General features: G+C 39.9%; 1 protein-coding gene across 1 annotated transcript in view; it reads right to left on the reverse strand.

Annotated features, from left to right (window-relative positions):
• The window catches only part of LOC108798310 (sodium leak channel non-selective protein), a gene marked incomplete at its 3' end in the record, with an annotated part of 337938 nt that overhangs the window by 219046 nt on the left and 97833 nt on the right, over positions 1-21059 (reverse strand). The window contains exons 6-7 of the mRNA XM_018570048.1: positions 19902-20041; positions 13597-13725 (exon numbers count right to left, since the gene is read on the reverse strand). Coding sequence (XP_018425550.1) covers positions 13597-13725; positions 19902-20041 — 269 coding nt within the window. The remainder of the gene's footprint in view (positions 1-13596; positions 13726-19901; positions 20042-21059) is intronic.

Consider the following 21059-nt stretch of genomic DNA (forward strand, 5'->3'; position numbering starts at 1 on the left):
ATTAAAAAAGAAAGAAATAATAAATAAAATATTTGTTTTAAATGTTATAAAAAAAGTTAAAAATTCCGAAATTAAAAATGATAAAAAATAATAAGATAAATAGAAATTTAAAAAAGTACAGGTGTACTATCTGTACCCCATACTGCCATCCAGTGCAGCCCTGCGCCACGGATTTTGAATTTTGCTCATTGATGAGATGTGCTTCCTAGCACAATTAAATAGTAGGGATGCACTGATTCTAATACTAGTATCAAGATTGGTGCCGATACCGAGTATTTGGAGGAGTACTGCGCTGGTGGGTGTGGGGTGGTACTGTGCCGGCACCAGGAAGGAGGAGGCAATGTGCAGCCGGACCGATACTATTATACACAGCTTGCAAAACCAACAAACAGACGGCGCCCTGTCCTCGTGTAATACAATTTATTAATCAATGAACCTATAAGCTGACATAAAATACTACTGACATGGTAATGCTAGCTAGGCAGCTTTGCGTGGGCTCTGCCTTGTACCATTCATTCAGTGATTACCATGTGAGTAGTATTTTATGTCAGCTTGTATATTCATTAATCAAGAAACCGCATTACACGGGGACAAGGCGCTGTCTGTTTGTTTGTTTTGCATGTTTTGTGAGGAATACTTCCCAGTGGCCTTTTGATGACGGCAGCCTGCAAACGATTGTTGGAGGAGAATATCATTAGGAGTCTGCTGAGCGCTGTGGTGTGCCTTTTTCTGGACTATCAAACAAAGCTGCCTGAGGTCCCCAGCAATCTCAGGACCTCAGGCAGCCGAAATTCCTACAAAACCGTATTTAATAGGGATGCACCGATACAGTTTTTTCGGTATCGAGTACCGATATTTTCTTTTTTGGTACTCGCAGATACCGAATATCGATATCGGGAGTCCCATTAAAGAAGCTGGGCGGCGCGTTAGCCGGTAAGCTGGCTCCATGTTCCCTCGTCACTGGCTTCCTGCTTGGTCGGGAAGCTGCCAATCAGGAAGCCGGGCAACGAGTCATTACCCTCCTCCCCGGCTTCCTGATTGGCCAGAAAGCCAGCTCCATGCTTCCTTGTCATTACATGCTGCCCGGCTTACTTAATGGGACTCCTGGTATCGGTATTCGGTATCAGCGAATCTATTTCCTTTTCCTCTTTTTGTCTGTTTTTTTTTTTCTTTATGCTCGCACATGTGAGCCGTTTAGTACATAGATGTTGGACAGAAAGTCTTTTATTGATATAGATATGGAGGAGATCATAACAAATGTTTGCTTCAGACATAGGTGGATCCCTAGGCCAGATATTCCTCTCAGACTGTTCTGATTTTTGATTTTGGTGATGGGGGATAAATTGGCAAGAATAGGTGGATAGATATGTTCTGTTGTACAGAACTATTATATATTGTGTGTGTATGGCCTCTAGTGATCCCCTCCTACTACTTGATTAAGCTAATGTGGAAGAAACTGTAATGCAATTGTATGCTATACTGACTGTGCATCATGTGCTATTTTATTGTTTTATTGTACTTTGAAAAATTAATAAAATACTTTGAAAGTTAAGATACTGGCGTGTATTAAAAGAGGAATTGTAGCAAGAGATCAAAGAGTAATACTTTCACTTCATAAATCATTGGTTCGGTCCCATCTTGAGTATGCGGTACAGTTCTGGTCACCGACTCCCAGGAGGGGCATCCTGAAACTGGAGAGAGTTCAGAGAAGGGCTACAAAATCAATTAAGGGGATTGAAGGCCTGAGTTATGAAGACCGCATTCAAAGTCTTAACTTATTCACCTAAGAAAAGAGGCGATTAAGAGGGAACTTTATTGCAGTCTTCAAATTCATCAATGGGTCCACAATATTAGGAACCAACTGTTTAATCCTAAAACTATATTAAGAACCCGGGGACACAACAAGAGGTTAGAGGAGAGCAGGTTCAATCTTAGAATTCGCAAGGAATATTTTACTGTGAGAGTAGTGAAGTTTGGAATTCCCTCCCACAGGCGGTGGTATCTGCTTATAATATGATAATTTCAAGAAACTACTGAATGAGTTTATTCTCGCACAATCTACAGGGATATGTAGTATGAAGTTGTAAAGCCAGACACATACTCACATACATAGATTGAACTGAATGGACCTTGGTCTTTTTTCAACTTTACATACTATGTTACTATGTTACTATGTAAGTGTCGTCTTCCAATACCACATTTTAGAATGGAACTCCTAAGCCAAGGAAGCATATACATATATGTTATAAGATTTTCCTGCCAAAATATTTATCCTTCTCTTTAGCCAGTCCTGTGATTCACATATTCCTGCCACAATGCATACCTAGGGAAGAAGATTCCCTTTTGTCTTTTACACCTACGCAGTGCAGACTGGTCATCTTGGCAGTCTTTCTGCTTTCCCCTCCAAGTGCCTGAAAACAAACTAGATTAACACCACTGTGCAATACAATAGAGCCCGTTTGTCTAAAAGGGAGGGTCGTTCGTTCTCCGCCTACATTTTAGGATTATAAAAAGCTATTAATATAAAGATACAACTAGATTGGATTAGATTTTGATATTAAGAAGGTTTTCAACCTGAACTCAAACAAATGAAAACACATTAATACACAACCCCAATTCCCAAAAAGTTGGGATGCAACTTTGCAAATCTCTTAAACCCATTTTTATTCACAAAAGAAAATAGATAATATGATTGGGTATAAAAAAGACAATCTTAGAGTGTGAGAGTGTCCCAGAAGTAAAGATGGTCAGAGGTTTGCCAATCGGTGAAAAGCTGCTTCCAAAAAGTGTTGAACAGTTTCAAAATAATGATCCAGAAAGGCAGCCGTCTTCTCGGCCAAAGCTCATTTAAAATGGTCTGTCACAAGGTAGAAATTTGTTCTGTGGTCAGACTAATCAAAATTTGACATTCTTTTTGGCAACCATGGGTGCTGCCTCCTCCAGACTAAAGAGTAGGGGGATCTTCCGGCTTGTTATCTTTGCACTTTTAAAACATTATTCTGAAATTGTTCGACAATTTTTAGATGCAGCTTTTCACAGATTGGTGAACCTCTGCCTAACTGTACTTCTGAGACACTCTGGGGGTGATTTACTAACCTAAACACACGCACGCACCAGGTATGTGTGATTTTCACACAGCAAAACGTATTTATCAACCAAAAAGTCTCTAAAAGCATATTTCCACTAATGCCATATATGGAAAAATCATGCACATGATGCATATATAATGCTGATACACAGTTTAGACAAAAATGGTTAGCTCATCCATTTACATTCCTGCATTCACCAACGCAAGCAACACAATGTAGAGCTAATTTACACAACATCACCTTGCAATTCATGCTTGGCTTTGCACAACACACCTGCTGGGTGTGTACACACTACAAAGGTGTTTAGATTCCACCCATAGTTCATGCTGGGAGGGAACACACTACAGAGGTGTATACATGTTCGTGGTGTGTTTATAAGGTTAGTAAATCAACCCCCCTGACTCTCTAAGATGCTCTTTTTATACCCAATCATGTTACTGACCTGTTGCCAATTAACCTAATTAGTTGCAAACTGTTTTTCAGTTCATCTTGTTAGTACCACTTACTTTGCCAGCATTTTGTTGCCCTGTCCCACCTTTTTTGAGACTTGTTGTTGCCATCAATTTCAAAATTACCTTATTTTTTTCTTAAAATTGTATATTTTCTCAGTTTAAACATGTGATATGTTGTCCATTTTTTATTATGAATAAAATATGGGTTTATGAGACTTGCAAATCATTGGATTCTGTTTTTATCTAGATTTTATACTGTGGCCCAACTTTTTGGAATTTGGATTGTACCTATACAATTCTAACAAAGGGATCTTGATGTAGATAAATAACATTATTTTATTCTGCAATTATTTTTACAGGACAAAAACAGTTATACATTAAGATCATGACATACTAACACAGTAATGCATATGTGGTTAGTGGTTATTTACAACAATTACTTATACAGCAACATTTACTTGAAGTGTGTGTGTGTGTGTGTATCGGGTGGGGGGATTTTTAATTTTATTCCACCAGCATAATAATTACGAAGCCCAGCTGAGCTTAGTCAACATCTGCCATATACAAATCATTTATTAAGTCAGTCAATCACATAATGAGGCCTAGGGCTTTATATTTCCAGCTATATTTAACATAGGCTTAATTGGTAAGATAGATATTAATGTAAAATGTTTATATAATTTATTCAAAAACTATAATTCTGCTCACATACTATAGCACTGTTCAAATCAATCTCTAGTGCACTTTGAATGACCATTACAATAAAAAGGACAAAATCAGCCGGGAGGAATTGACCTTTTTGCTGTCCAAAAATAGCACATCCGTTTGCAGCTTTTTCCATGTGCAAAGTTCAATAAAACATACTTGCTGGGATTTTATGCTGCCTATAAATTTAGTCTATACGCTGTAAACCTCCAGGTAATGTAAACTTTTAATATTGTATTTGAAAATGCATTGTAAAACTTTCTGCCACAGTAATTGGTTCAAATATCTCCACATACACAATTTTCTACACAACATAGAACTCTGCTGGGCTTATTTAATAAGGCAAGGAGCAATGTACAAAGAAATCAGCAAAGTGTAATTGGATTGCTATAGCTTGCTGCACTTTGCACCTTATATTTACTGATCCACCAAATTGATGAAGAAGCCTGCATGGGGTAATCAAACCACAGAGTGCAAAGCATAGGTGCAGGCTGCCATTTTGGAAATGGTGGCATTTGACATGTGGGCTGAGATTAATTTCTGTGGGCTGTTTCATGCAGTAACAATAAATAACATCATATTTTACTGCAGTCCATACCCATTTTGTACTAAGGCCTACCGTAATTTTCACCTTTCAGTGATGTTACACGTATACTCCAGTTAAAACTGAAAGATTTTGAACATTTTGAGATGCATACAGGGAACAGTGCTTGAATGATCAGCACTTCTTAATACAGGCATAATTGTGCTGCGGCAGTCCACTCACATCCCTTTTGCATAGTTCCCAATTGTCTCTCTTTTGGAGGGACCGTTGCTCTTTTGGAACTAAATTTCGCTGTTCTGATTTTCTTCTTGCTTGGTCGGATGCATGGTTAAAAATTGTGGTATACTGCACAAAATCTTTCATCCAACCTCTAAACAATAGCTTTATTTTGAAGAGTTGGTATGAAGGAAAGGTAGTGTTGAAAATGCACTTATACTTTCAAATGAAATATTTTTTGGATCCTATTTCTTTTTAACTATAAGCAATGCAGGGGTTGTCCCTTGCCTAAATACTTTGTGCTAAAAGGTGTCCCTCTTTCTAATGTCAAAAGGGAGGTATTCCTTTTGTCAGTAATTTGGTGTTCTGCAAAAAATTTAGGACTAAGAAATTTCTCTCCACCAATTATAATCAAACTGGCCTTTAGCACTCACACCAATGTGTATGCGTTAAGGTGCATATAGGGGATGAACAGGTATGATAGTTGAAGTGGTTACGAAAGGACCTTATTTTAAAGTATACTCTCTAATTTCATACTCTGAAGTAATCTGCGCAAATAGAGGGAAAGTAATTTACTAGAGCACAGTCATGAGTGTATACAGTAGCAGTAGCATGACCCACTAGGAACTGTGATCTTTATGGCCAGTCTCAGACTGGCCCATTGAAGCATTCTCATGTGGGCCCCTGCTATTCCTGCATTCTGTCTCAGTAAAAAAAAGGGCCAGTGTGGTGGAATGCTCTGCACCCTGCACTCCAATTATGCTACCTCTGTTAGACAAAGTATACCCGTGCCCAACAGGTAATTTATAGCTCTGGCTTCGGCAGAGAGGCAACAGCATGCTCAGACAGGTAAAACCACTGAACACCAATGTGTTTATATTCGAAAATACAATATATACATTATATGTATATGCAAAAAAACTACAAAGTCACAGTGCCCTAAGCCCCCATTCACACGAGTAACAGCTGGCCCGTACAGATCTGTGCTGTGTGCACGGTCGTATCGGGCAGCTCAAGCGAAGGACAGGCGTGTAATGCCTGTTCTTCTCTGTGGGAGTACGCGGCCGTACGCTCACTCAAACTGCACGTCCGTGCGGGTGTCCGTACTTGTATGCAGACAGGATGGATCCTGTCTGCGTTTAAGCAGGGACACCCGCCCCCATACGGACGTGCAGTTCAAGTGAGCGTACGGCCGCATACTCCCACAGAGAAGAGCAGGCATTACAGAGTATTCAGCTGTAATATTCTTGCTTGGTGACTGATGGTTGTCCATAATACCATGCATCCTTCACCAAGATAAAAATGTCTGAAAATGTGCCTGTAATTTTGATTTAGTTACTTCAAATAAACTCCTATTTCATGTGTTTTACTACTTTTCCAATATTTAGTCCAATCTTTTTAAACTTGTTTTACTCTACCTGGAATCTCTCAAAATCACCACACTAAGGCAATCACTTTTACTTACCTCATATGCAAGCAATGTTTTATGAAGTAGTCTGTTTTCATGTATACACAGTGTCATCACAATTATTATTCTTAGTGGCTAATGATTAGGCTTGCCTTATCAGTATGAACTGGTTAGCAGTGTCAGCAACTGCTTTTAATGAACCAAAAGCAAATTAATCATACTGGAGCAGTTGCATTGTGGTAATAGAGAGTTGTGTTGATATGCAACATAAATAAAATCTCAGCAAATATCTGAAAGGCTTATATTTCAGTAGGGTGAACTGTACTTTATTGGCACCTGCTAGAAGACTCTAGCAGGTGCCGGCCAATAGGAAACAGTTGGGCAATAGGAAGCTAGCTGTCACTGCTAGCTCTGCCCAAATGTGTTTTTTTTTTGTTGATTTTGTTAAAATCTTTTATGTTTTTTGATTTTACATTTATTTACATGTTTAAAATCTTTTTTTTTCTACTTGTTTTTTTACTTTTTTCATTGCTTTCCTATTCTGCTCGGTACCAAGAAGGTACCGAGCAGAATAGCCAGCGGCGGCATTCGGCTACTCACTCACTGCCGTTCGGCCCCTATGTGAATAAGTGAGTGAGCTGCCGAAGTTGGATCAGCTGAGTCGAAGTCCTTCTGCATGTTCGGCTGACTCGAAGTGCAGCCGAAGCCAGCCAATGTACGGCTGATTTCACCCGATGTACGGCTGAATAGGCCCTCCTGCCCACACCCCCACAACCAATGCCCCAGGGCTTTTGGTGAATAGGCCCTTGTCTCTGTCGGCATGGGGACAAGGTGCTTTTCCAGGGACAACCCTGGAAAAGCACCCTCCCAGTGCCGAGGGCATGTGGCCTGGTATGGCAGGGAGGGGCGCTTGCTCATCCCTCCCCCTCCTTTCCTGCCTTGCCAGGCCTGTGCTCGGATCAAGGGTCTGGTTGGGAATTTTAGGGTTTAAGTTTTCCCATTTTTGGGGTGGGGTTCCTCCTTAAATTTCCTACCAGACCTAAACGGTCTAACATTTTTATAATTATTTTCGTAACTTTTTTTATTTAACCTTTTTTTTACATTTCATTATTTTTCAATTTTTTTTTCATTTGTTTACATTTTTTCCATTCTGCTTGCTACCTCTGAGATAGCGAGCAGAATAGCTGAGCCAAATGAGAATAGGGGCGAACAGCAGCGAGTGAGCTGCAGGAGCCTCAGCTCAGCCTATCCAGATGTTGGATTGGCTGAGTCAAACTACATTTCGGCTCAGCCGAACATGCTTAGCATGTTCGGCTGACCGAAGGCAGCCAATGTACGGCTGATTTTAGCCGATGTATGGCTGAAATCAGCCATACTGAGCTGAAGTAAATAGCCGAACATCGTTCGGCTCTGTTAACTTCGGCTCAGTTATTCACTCGGCTGCCTTCGGCATGTCAGGGGTACCGGCACAGGTGTCCCCACACCCTATACAGGTACCCACACAGGTTGACCAAACACGTATGATCACACCGGATAAGGCAGTATGTGTTTATATACAGTTTATTTGTATTACCAACAGGACTGCAACAAGCCGGAACCAGGCTTACAAACAGGTAATGGGCCCAAGACTGCAAAACAGGAAACAGGGTTCAGGACTGCAAAACAGGTAACAAGGTTCAGGACTGCAAACAGGGAACAGGGTTCATGACTGCAAACAGGTAACCATGGTTCAGGACTGCAAACAGGTAACCAGGGTTCAGGACTGCAAACAGGTAACAAGGTTCGGGACACACAGGAAATGATAGCAGGACACTGAGCCATCATCCTGACTACAGGTAGGGTTTAAATATCCTCCCAGGAAGCACCAGGTGATGGCCAGGTACTGGCAGCTGGGAGACACCCGCAGGTGAGCACTGGAGCTGCAGGTTCCAACACCACCCAGTGGTGGTCTGGTACCTTACAGCCCCTGGCTTCCTGGAGACACCTGCAGGTGAGCACAGGAACTGCAGGGCTTAGCTCCAGCGCCACCTGGAGGCTCTCTGGATCCTAACAGGCAGCTTTGTAAATAAACCCCTTCGTTTTAATGAAAAACTGGGCTGAAAGCAGATGACACCAATTTAAAAAGAGATGGAAGCAGGGCAACTTACATAAAGGTGAACTTGACCTGGGCTAAACAATTAACAATAGTGTTGAAGAACCTATGTTATTCATCAATCTGATCCCCATTGTCCACGTAGAACCCAAAATATACTAGGCCAAAATTGTACACGCATCTTTAACTCTTTTCACAGGTGAAATTAAGCACAGTTCCAAACCTTACTCCGTCATGAGACTTGAATAACAGAACATAGGTATAGCTTCAAGATAGAATGAAGCAGTATACAGTACAGGAGCATAGAATAATTTTTTTATGACAGATCTGGTTAATTTGAACACACTCCAAATGTGAAAAATTGCAAAGTTTACGAGGCAGTATAACTAAACATAAGTTTCCATTGTATTTGTGATTTGTGTCCCTGGTTCAAGTAGCTGATATTACAATGAGGTGAACTGTGGTGTGTTTAGCCCCCAGCATCATCCCTATAGCCAGACCATGGAAAATTTGATAGTGTCTGACCAGTCAGTCAAAAAGGTCACCAGTCAGCATGACCGGACTATAGCCTTGCAATTTAGTCACAGGCCGGCTAGAACTATGAGGTGAGTGAAAAGCACTCACCTCATACTTCTCCTTTAGGCTGGGTTCCCACCCAGGCGTTTCGAAATATGCATGTATGACACGCGTTTTGGGGTGCATGTTTTAACCGCGATTTGCAGCCCTCAAAACGCGCGTCAAATGCGGGTTTACGCGGGCTATCTGGCTGGATCATAATGGATACGCGCGGGAGTAGGGCGTTTTTCAGCACGTTCCGACACGCTGAAATACGCCTAGGTGAGAACCATGCCCATAGGAAATAATGGGATTTCATTTGCTAGGCGTTATACAGCACGTCGATCAGCGCTGTAAAACGCCCAGGTGTGAACCCGGCCTTAATGGCTCTAAAATTATTGCTCTCACTCCGACGTTTGCGGCAATATGCAACATGTGCAGCACGTAGGCGCACCTGACCCATATATGCGTGTGTACGTGGGGGGCGGGGACTTAAAAAAAAGTGCTATTACATGGGGGGCTAAGATGCCCCCTATGGGATAGCCAATTTACATGACAGGTCCTCTTTATGGAGACCTCTTAATGTCACCTAGGGACTCCCAGAGAAGCTGATGAAGCAGAGATCGGCTTCATCAGCTTCTGTAGCTGGAGAGTGACACTGAATGCAGGAAGTGATGTAATACACATCGTATACTGAACTCCCTTTGATCTCCTGTCACAGAGCCGTGCCGGTCCCGGCCGCTTCGGGCACAGCGGATCTCAGGACCGGCAACGGCAGTGACAGCTGCTGATACAAGCGATGGAGCGTCTCTCAAGACGCTCGATCGCTTGACTGTAAAGCTCCTGGCCGGCCGTGTAATTACAACGGCCGGCCGGGAAGCTGCTCGTCGGGCTCCACCGTCTGCTCGTCACAGACGACCAGATTAGTGGATTTTTCAAGCCCTGCCTATAGCTATCTATCTATAACTGCCAGTATTTTCCTCACATCTCTGTACCCTTAAAGGAGAACTATGAGGTGAGTGCTTTTCACTCATCCTCATACTTCTAGCCGACCTGTGACAATGAAAGGGGACTGGATTCCCCCTCCCCTGTCCGATCCTCCAGCGCTGACTGGCAGAACGGACGGGGGAGGGGGCGGCTACAGCTGGCTCTGCCTCTGGATAGGCAGAGCCAGCTGTCACTCACGCAGCTGGGTGAATCCAGACATAATTGTCGGGGTCCGCTTCAGCTGCAGCTGTAGCTCGCGGTATACTGAGCTTAGGATGACGGGAGGATGCTAGTTTGTGTCCTCCCGTTAATCTAAGGAGAACTATGGGGAAAAGGCCTAACCCCATAGTTCTCCTTCAACAAATACAAAGATAAAATAAAATAAATGCCTTAAAGTGATTTCTGAGTTGAAGTAATTTTTATTTTTTTCCCCCAAACATATTTTCAAACAAATAGTAAAAACTTTGGTTTTAACCTCTTGCCGTCCGCCCGTAGTAAAAAAACGGACGGACGGCACTGCAGCATTGGCGGGTTGCCGTCTCCAGACGGCAATTTTTTTCTGCTCGCGATTCAACTGGTTAAAGAAAGTGAAATGCTTTCCTTGGTATAGCAATCTGCTTATTCAAGCCATCCATGATAATTTGTACAGCTGGGAAACAGTCATTACTGCATGACTGCTGGATCACTTCATTTTCCAGCTGCTGTTTGACTGCTTAGTAATATTTCCAAATACATCTTACAGTACACAACAGGCAGCCTCAGTGTAGACTTCCAATGTATTTATCTGCATTTCTCCACTCAACTGTGTAAATACAGACACACTGTGAGCTCTTGCTGGGAACAAGCAAATAATGGTCATTGGGAAGTCCTCCACAATACACATAAAACTTTTAAGTCAAATCTCTTGTAGTCACTTGTGTTCAGCTTATTTCATGCAAGGATTTTTATATTTTTTTAACGGACTTTAATCGTGCTATAGCCATATAATAGCCATATAATACCACATAGAAAACATATGTCTCTCTATGTATGTATTCAAAGGTTTAATTAGTGTGTTAAGAAATCTGAAACCTTTAATCACTGCTCTACATTGCAGAGCCAAAAAAAACATTCTGTATATGCATTATAAACACTGTAATTTTAATTGATAGTGACTTTCCACTGAATTGGCATATACTGTATTTTCAAGTGCGCTTTATGTAACAAAATGTGAGATAGCACAATAATAGTCACTTTGCTTTTTGGCATCAATTAATTTACAGTAGTTCCTTTTTTATTGTTGTTACTGTAAAATGTTTAAACTTCTTTTCTATTGTAAGATTATAAAGCATACAAATAACAATGGGTATATAAAATAATTTTACTCTCTGTTACATCTAACTGTATTGTGAACAGTGGTAATAGAGGTACAGTTTGGATATGATTTTAAGAATGATTTAAAGAATTGCACTGGGTTAATGCTATTGCCATGCTATAAAAAAATAATTTCCAAGTCTAATAATTGCATCTTATTGCCCCTAAAAAGCCAGACCACCAAAAACTGATATTTCAGATTTTGGTAGATGTTGGAGAGTTGGAAACCCAGATTTCAGTTTCTTAACCCTTTCAGAGGCTGCAGGGTTGAAACCTTTGAACATCTGCCATGCCTATTTCAAGGAAATTCTGGAGGGTTCATGTTGTTCTATATTGCTATATTGTAGAGAATGCAATACGAGAAGTAAGCACACCCAGGGAATGACTGGAAATGCCCAAAACAAGACGGCAAATAGCAGATAAGCCAGGAATTTTGGCAATTCTCATTCCTGGAATTCCTAAGGCCCCTTTTTTGATGGCGAAAAAAACTTACCACATGTCGGTCTATGGGAATCGGATGTCTGTTTACATCAGATTACCCCAATCCATCGAAATGGAACACTGTTTTTTGCAGACCTGGCCAGAGTTGGGGTTAACAAGATGTAAATGGACACTCGTCCGTTTAGACCCAGATGCCCATAGACTAGCACTTGGCGTTTCCGATCGGGTCCACCTGAAAAAATGACAGGCAGACCCGATCAGACCTAAGAGTTATGAGCAGCCAAAGAGATAATCAGCCCAGCACACTCCACATAGAGACAAAATGTAACTTTTGGGTTGACTGGCCCATTAAAAAGCACCACCACTCAGCAGCTTTGAGTGGAGCACTATTATGCCAAGAAGACTGGCATGCTAGAAGGCATTGTTGCCTAAAGTTGGTGCTTTTAAAGTAGAGGCCCAAACACTTCCATCATGTTGCTTTAATAGAGAAATCTCTCTTAATAACCTGCCCATCTCATCTCTCCCCTGTCCATTTCCAGAATGATTTGTATTTTGTGAATGGACAAAGGAGTGGAGGGGCAAATAAAGAATAGTGTGGCTTGTGTGTAGGAGAGTAACAAGTCTGCCCTGGGAGTCCCAGAAGTATAGTGTAAGCTATACTTCCTGGCATGAGTAAAAGTGTAAATTGTAAAGAACAGTCAGTGATTCAGAATGTTCCATACACCTCATTTCCCTTAACTATTTGTTACCCAGCAGATTTTAAGTGGACATTTTTTTCCAGGAGGTGTTTTTTGCTCATATAGCAGGCACCTTGTGTTGTCCATAACTACACTGTAACATTTATTTTACCAGCAAAACTCCCAATAGTATGCACATGTTTCATATAGGACCCAAAACCTCCAGGAAGGTAAGTTTTTACCCAGCTGTGCCACAGAGGGGTGAAGGGAATCCCTTAAGAGGGGTTCTAATCTTTGCCCACTCAATTCAAAATTAGAACATACACACACATACATTTAGGAGCCATATACAGTATGTACACCCTAATCAATTAAACCAGTTGGTCATTCCTGAACCGATTAGGTTTGTAATGTCATTGAATGTACATCATATATGTACAGTTTCCTAACACGCAATATTTACTCAGTTTAACATTTTCTAATTGGAAGGAATTTTGCAGTATATGTATTACGAAACATTACTGAAACATATAATTAGCACATTATAGAAATCATCTTTTCATTTTATGGGATCTTTGCTTTAAAAAGCATAAATAGTTTGGAGGAACTTGAAATGCTTGCTGTGTGTTTTGATTTTTTTTGCTGCACATCAAAAACCTTAATGATGGCTTGGTCAGCTTGAAAAAAAAGGAAAGCAGCACAAGGACAATGATTTCAAATCACATCCTTCTCTTGGAAAGAATTTGGACTGAACTATATAAAATGTATTCTAGAAACCTCTTTCGTATCATAAAAACCAAAAACAAAAGATAATGCTCTTTGTTTTTGCTTACAGCTGTAAAATGTATGAATTGTCTTCAGGACTACACGTACCTTAGTATTGTAATGTGGCTTATAAAGTTGTGCTTCAAACATCATGAATATTAAAATGTTGGAACACACTAAGAAAATGCTTTTTCATCATCAATACCAGTTGATGATGGATTGCTGGTGGATACAGTATCTACTGGAATACAAACATGACTAACCCAAATCATTTTGTAGGGTATGAGTAAAGACAGGAACCACATTACTTACCCTGGCTGTGTGTCATTAGTAACACAATGATAAGTAAAAGTTCCAAACATTTGAACTCCAAGAATTCCATAGAGGAGAAGAAAAAATAATAAAAATATGGAGACGCTCCAAATTTGTTCTCCTGAGCGCCTGTAATAAAATAATTTATAATTTATTATAATACATAAGAGCATATCCTCTACAAGTCATTTCTTATTGCAGTGTACTTTTGACCTCAGTAGCTAAATCTTTTTCCAGGTTCATTTTCCTTTTTTTTGCAAAATGTAATCTGACTGTTGTGAATGTGTTATTGCTAAGGATGACTCAGCTACAAGGTTTGCTTTTGGCTTTGTACCTGGATTGTGTTTAGGCATGATGCATCAGTTGCCTCTATTAGCACCCACTGGGGCAAGGGCAGATTAAAGGCAACTGATGCCCTAAGTATAGCCCAACAACCCTCTTGGCCCTTCCATTGCTAAACTGGCAAGATATTAAGACTCAACAAATGCTAAAATTTAAATAAAAGTTTGCAAATTCAAGAACCTTCTTCTGTTTTCTTCCAGGTCAGCCCTAACAACTGTTAAAAGAAAACTCTATTTACCAGATTGGGCATGGATCAAAATCAAGCAACTGACTGAGACCTTTTGTCTAGAAATGATGAGCAAAATTAGTTCTTTGATAAATAATAATTAACAATTAATCAGTCTATGGGGCTCATCCACCTTTATCTCCCAGCTAGGAATAGTCTATTAATATATATATAATATATGTTAATATAATTAATACACAGTTTATGGTGGAGGCCATGGCAGTCAAATTGCAGTAAGTATATCTGTGTAGGGGGAGGGTGGAATCAGTTAGCTGAGGGCAAAAAGGATAAGTGAACTTTACTTTTGAGAAATATACATTAAAACCTTTGTTGATCTGATGTTGACTGATATTTTGTTCTTTTTATTTTATCATTCAGAAGAGGTAATAGACAATTGGGTTTCTTCAGCAAATGAGTTTAGGGGGTAAAGAACTAAGAGTAACGAGAAGTAACCAATCAGAAACTATTTAGAACTAGCCTACTTTCAGATACAGTTTGCTTACTATGGGTAAAGTGTTTTTTTCTTTGCAGCATTTACTTAATACACCCAAACATCTAAAACTGTTGTGTGACTTTACGCAAAAGGTACCTCTTAAAGTGTATTTCCACTTTTGCAGTCAAAATCCCTCTATATATTTATGTGTTCCCATTGACACAGCATAGCGAAAAATATTTTTTTTAAACATATATCTTATCTTTTAGATGTTTTGTTGCAGCAGGCAACAAGGCTGATTTCAAGTTTTTCTGAGCCCCTTCACGGCGATCTGCCCTTATAGAAAGACTTAGGACTGAAATTTGTGAATTGTTTCTCTCAGTAATAAACAATGCAATCCCCTCTCCCCTCATAGCCCCTCCTAATATTACAAAGAAGGAAAAACAAGTAGACATTTTAACCCTTAAGAAGCCAAGAAACCCTAACCCAAATAAAAGCAACTTAAACTGCCTCACGGCATTTTTTAAATATTTTTTTTGAACGTATGCTATGTGAAAGGGAACATGTAATAAATATAAAATAGAAAGTATCCCAATTTGGCTGCAAAAATGGAAAAACACTTTAAAGTAGTTATAAAAAGTAGATCTCTCTTTAAATATACATACTCTCTTCTATAACTCAATTGTTTTGCTTCTTCACAGCTACCAAAATATTTGTTTACCTTGCAGAAATGCGGTTTCCCTGTCTCAGCGCTTCCCTGAGTTTCCGCTCTGGGAACGCACACAATCTCTGGTAGAAGCCCTGGCATTAGAAATACATGTACCATGAACACTTGTGCATGCATTCTTCTGTTCATGCGCACTTTAGTTTCAAAGACTCTCTGGGGTTGATTTACTAACCTTTTAAACACACCACGAACGTGTATACACCTCTGTAGTGTGTTCCCTCCCAGCATGATCTATGGGAGGAATCGAAACACCTTTGTAGTGTGTACACACCCAGCAGGTGTGTTGTGCAAAGCCCTGCAATGAATTGCAAGGTAATGTGGTGTAAATTATCTCTATGTTATGTTGCTTGCGTTGATGAATGCAGGAATGTAAATGCATGAGCTAACCATTTTTGTCTAAACTGTGAAGCAGCATTATATATGCATCATGTGCATGATTTTTTTCCATATATGGCATTAGTGGAAATATGCTTTTAGAGACTTTTTGGTTGATAAATACGTTTTGCTGTGTGAAAATCACACACACCTGGTGTGTGTGTGTGTTTAGGTTAGTAAATCACCCCCTCTATGTCACCTGGGCTTGTCTGCAAACAGAGTGGCTTCACATCTGGCTGTAGTTCTTGAATGAGCACACATGTTGCGGTGGCTGCGGTAGGGCTCCATAGAGACCCAACAAGTGAACGAAAAATAGAAGTATCTTGAAGTAATTTTTAAATGCACCCTTAGCTGAACAGATGTAACTCTGAACAAAAAGCCTCACCATAGAAGATTTAAAGTGAGTGTGGGTAGAAGAATATAGTTTCTTATTTGGATTTAATAAAACTTTAACCATCCATACACATCTAATGATGACAATTTTGGATGCAAAATGTAAATAAATAAAAAAATCAATAAATATGCAGCTAACATATGTGGTTAAGTTCCATGTTTCTTTTAAATTGCAATTTTATATAATGCTTATTTAATATAAAAGTTATTCCTAAAAAAAAAAAAAAAAAAATTAATAATGAACATTCTATCTATAGTTGTATCAACACTGAGGATACAGTCTCATATGGTAATTAGCTAGGATGTATCTTAAGGCACTTTAACATCTTAATTAGTTGAATGCAAATCAGGAAATTAAATCTCAGACCTTTAAGTAATATTAGGGAATTTTAATAAGCAATCTGACAAGTGACAAGTTTACTTTTGAGGAACAAAATCATATGAGAACGTATTTCTTGAATATGTTATTTGAAATTCTCAACTCTTCTGAAATTAATGTACAGTATGAGAAAAATTTACAAATTAAACTAATATTTTAGGAATACCAACATGCAAATTTGTTAGTTCTAGCATTACTTTTGGATTTTTTAGGTTTATTCATATTTGATCACCGAGTATTTGAACTGAATCTTACATACCATAAAGCACACCTTGCTCTCCACCTCGGATCCAACTATTTGTGACAAGTATTGATTATTTTTAACAAGCTAAGTCACTTTGAAATTATAGTATACTAGACACCACATTAACAAATGTGCTGCATTTAAAGTATCTAGTTGTAGCAACTGGGAGAGACATCAAATCGGCAGCAATGTAGATTTTACTTCCAGACCGCTCTCAGCAGAGAATCCTCTTTATGCAGGTAACGATATTTTCTCTTCTAAGGAATAAGGTGTTCAGTGCTCCAGGGAAAAAAAAGATTTACCCTTGCATCCTCCCTACCCCAAGGGTTAATTCCTTTTTTTGGCTAGGGGATGATGAATAAGGTGACATACTTACCTTACTTCTCACTCCCCTTGCAGCAAGCGCTCTCCTCCACTGTATGACACCCTGGAATGTGGACAGACCCTCAGCCTCCTCTTGTATATGAGTTTTCAGCTTTTATTGTGTCGTGTGTCAACATGGTGTAATTAGTGCAGTGTCTTTGACGGCTCCAGTATATTGGTAGAACTGGAAAAAAGTTAAAAACTCATACAGGAGAGTATCTTTGAAACATTAAAAATGGATTAAAGTGACACTAAACTCAGACCAAACCGGGCGGCGGGAGGGGCGGTGGGATGGCGCTGATACCCCCCCAGATTGGGTGGGCTGCATAGTAAGTGTATGACATGTTGTTTTTGCTATATATAGTCATTTTGTCTCATTTAGAAAAGTTATCGTTTCAATTTATAATTGCTTATCATCCTGAGTTAGAAGCTAGGAGTGACATACCACTCCACTAGTATCTGGCATGGAGTGGGGGGGGGGGTGAGTGGGACCCCGCTCTGTTTAGTCACACCCCCACTTAGGTTTACCCATCCCCAGGGTAAGGACCCTACGGTGGGCGTATTTTGGGGTAGATACCCCGTTAGATTGTTTTATCTGTTTCCCTGTCCTTGTCTGTCACATTCTCCATCTTCTCGATTTTCCCTTTCTTAACTCTTCATCTCTACATCCTCTCTCTCCGCCCTTTGGTCTCTCCTAACGAGCCTCTACACTACCCAAAGATAACCGAAGCAGGCGACCATGCAGTCCGTGTCCTGCAAGGTGGTGTCCTGGAACGTTAAAGGCCTGAAAATTCCGGAGAAGAGAACAGCCGTCTTTAACGAACTTCAACGCCTAAAGGCACAGGTAGTCTTTATCCAGTAAACGCATTTTCAGGTGTCCAAAATTCCGAGATTTCATGATCACCGCTTCCCATATGCATATCACTGTGGATCGCCTGACAGCAAAAGTAAGGGAGTTAGTGTTGTGGTGCACAGGACAGTGGGATGGAATTTTGTGGATGCTCGCTACAGCGCGGAAGGCAGGTTCATCTCTGTGAAGGGCAGCATTGGTCACACCCTATGCACATTCGCTAACATCTACGTACCCAATATGTGCCAGATTCCTTATTTGGAATCTACCCTGGAGCAACTAGGGGACTTTGCCGAAGGGGTCTTAGTACTGGGAGGGGATTTAGGTCCACCTCCCATATCTCCTACTCTGCTCTTCGGAGGGTTAAGAAACACATGCGACAGTACCAGCTAGTGGATGTTTGGCGCCTGCTACATCCTAGAAAACCATGCCCAAAAAAAGAATACATTTTTAAAATGGCAACTTTACCCCCAAAAGGGGTAAATGTTGACATAGACTTAAATTGCATAATTAGAGTTGAATAGATGCTATTGGATATGACAATAGCTGACAGACCTTTTATTAGTTGTTTATACTTCACAAATGTTGTTTTAGGAGAAGTGTTAATTGGTTATATATGTTGGAAAGCATGTTGCTATGTGATCACATTTTTGTAACTCTATACATATTACAGAATAGTGTGTTTATGGGTTTAAATGTTTTTAGGGAAGAGTTGGTTTGTATAGTATGTGTATTTAAGTGATGTCCACTAGTATGTCTGTATCCCCTGAAGGTGCCTTTTCCTGCAAAACCTGGGTCAGGTTAATGATTTGATGCTTTTAATTGCAATCGGAATGTAAGTATATTAAAACATTTATTTTCTATATTCTTTATCTACACTATTTGATGGGATGGGATTGTGGATGCACTGACAGTGTGAATGTTCACAGATCTTGGATTCTACTCTGCTAACCTGCAGTGAGAGAGTGGTGGATCCAATTTATTATCCAGCAGGAAAATTCAGTTAAAGGAGGGGCAGGAAACAACTTATTTCTTGGGAGTAAGAGACATTGAAGGAAATTAATCAAAACTGGAGCATACCAAAACTGGAGCAGCTGTGCATGGCAACCAATCAGCCGTTCTCTTTCATTTTCAAATCTTAACTGAGCAAACTGAAGAGAGAAGCTGATTGGTTGCCATGCACAGCTGCTCCAGTTTTTGTCTGCTCCAGTTTTGATAAATTCCCTTCATCATCTTTACCTACATAAAGCGGATTCTCTGCTGAGTGGCCTGTAAATAAAATCTACATTGCTGCAGACTTTCTTATTTGCTACAATTAGACAATTCAAATACAGCCAAAGTTTGTTAGAGCTCTTTCACACAGACTTTCCAATCAGGTCTGTCTGTCAGTTTTTCGGGCGGACCTGATCGGAAGCACAATGTTAGTCTATGGGCAGCATGATCTAAAATATCCAATTACCCCGACTCTGGCTAGGTTTGGAAAACCAAACAGATCAGAGTTCTGTTTCGCTAGAACTGATTATGCTAGATCAAGGGTAACTTGATGTAAATGGACACAAGTCCGTTTAAATCCGATTCCCCATAGACCACCATGGGTCCGGTAATTTCAGTTTTCGCAAGCTGAAGGTAAAAACTGGACAGGCACGGATGTCAAAAAGTGACATCCGTTCCAATCTGCAGGGGATCCATGCATGGATCACCTCCTGATCAGACCGTGTGAAAGGGGCCTGACTGTAGTGTCTATGATACTATAGTGTCAAAGTGACTGTTTGTGGAAAATTCTTGATACTTAGCAGAAACAGATGGCCCTGAGGTGGAAAGCACAGGGTGCTTTATGGTATGTGTTTTATATAATGTGAGTTTGGCTGGACTCTGCACTCCTGCTGCTGGTAAAACAGTGTTTTGTTCATACATATTAGTAGACCACATATTAGAATATATATTTATACTGAAATGAAGAAGGAAAAGCTTACTTTAAAATATTTGTTATCCTAGTTCTTGGTAGCTCAAATCGGAAATAAATGCGGAAAGCTCGAATCATTATCAGAGGGCGTGGAATCCTCAACATTCCCCATGGAGACATCTGATCAACTACTTCTGCTATTTCAAATACCTGGTTGCATAAAAAGTAAATAAAATTAGGCCACAAAATGATGTTTGTCACTTTAACAAAAATATATTACATTTCTACTCCTGTATGACTATTCATCAATACCCATGACTGGTCCAAAAACATCTATTTAAAAAAATATATATTTACATTTTTACTTTATTATTATTAATTGATAGAAATGGATGAATCTGCCCACGTTTGATTCCTCACAGGGTTTAGCAAATCTTGTTTAAAATGTGGCATACTCGAACTTAGAGGTGAATCCCATTAATGTCTATGGGGTAGGATAAATCGTGTTGCTAAATTCTGACCATTTCTAAGACTAGTAGGCAAACTATTGTTAAAAAAAAAAAGGTTTGAGGAGCTGGGCACTGCCATGGGCAACATATACCAATCTAAATAAGTGTATTAAAAATACTGTACATCAGGGAGAGGATCTTTCCATGCAGCTTTGAGGGCAACATTGAAAATACACAAATCCTTTTAATAAGATGCTTGGAGATACCTTAAAGCTGTACATGGTGTTACAGAACAGTATGATTTTGGCTGACAGTCACAGAAACAGTGTACACTGGCAACATATATTTGACTGTGGAATCAGTGGCAGCAACCCAAAAGTTTAATCTAGCACCCCCATAGCACCTTCAGAAAAAACAACCCTAGGCCCCTGCTTAATGACCACTGCAAGCGCAGGGCCAGGAAGAACTACCTCTATAGCACTGCTCAGCCTTACTCTCTTCAACAGCCACCCATACCATGCACTGTAACACCCTGAGCCAGCCACCTTTCACTAGTGTATAGATATAAGTGATTCTGCGCTGGACCTAAAAAAGTGCTAGTGTGCCAATTTAGTTTGAAGGCTGCAGCAAAATCGACCGTAGGGTCAAAACAAATAACTTACAAATTATGCAGTGCCCGCAACATGTAATGTGTTGAATGTCATAAACCCTAAAATTAATTAAATATAAGTATAAAATAATTCTAATAAATAGATATAATAAATATAAGTGATTCAGAT

Source organism: Nanorana parkeri, unplaced genomic scaffold (assembly GCF_000935625.1).
Source record: "Nanorana parkeri isolate BGI_ZX_2015 unplaced genomic scaffold, ASM93562v1 scaffold1447, whole genome shotgun sequence".
In the NCBI taxonomy this organism is placed as follows: Eukaryota; Metazoa; Chordata; class Amphibia; order Anura; family Dicroglossidae; genus Nanorana; species Nanorana parkeri.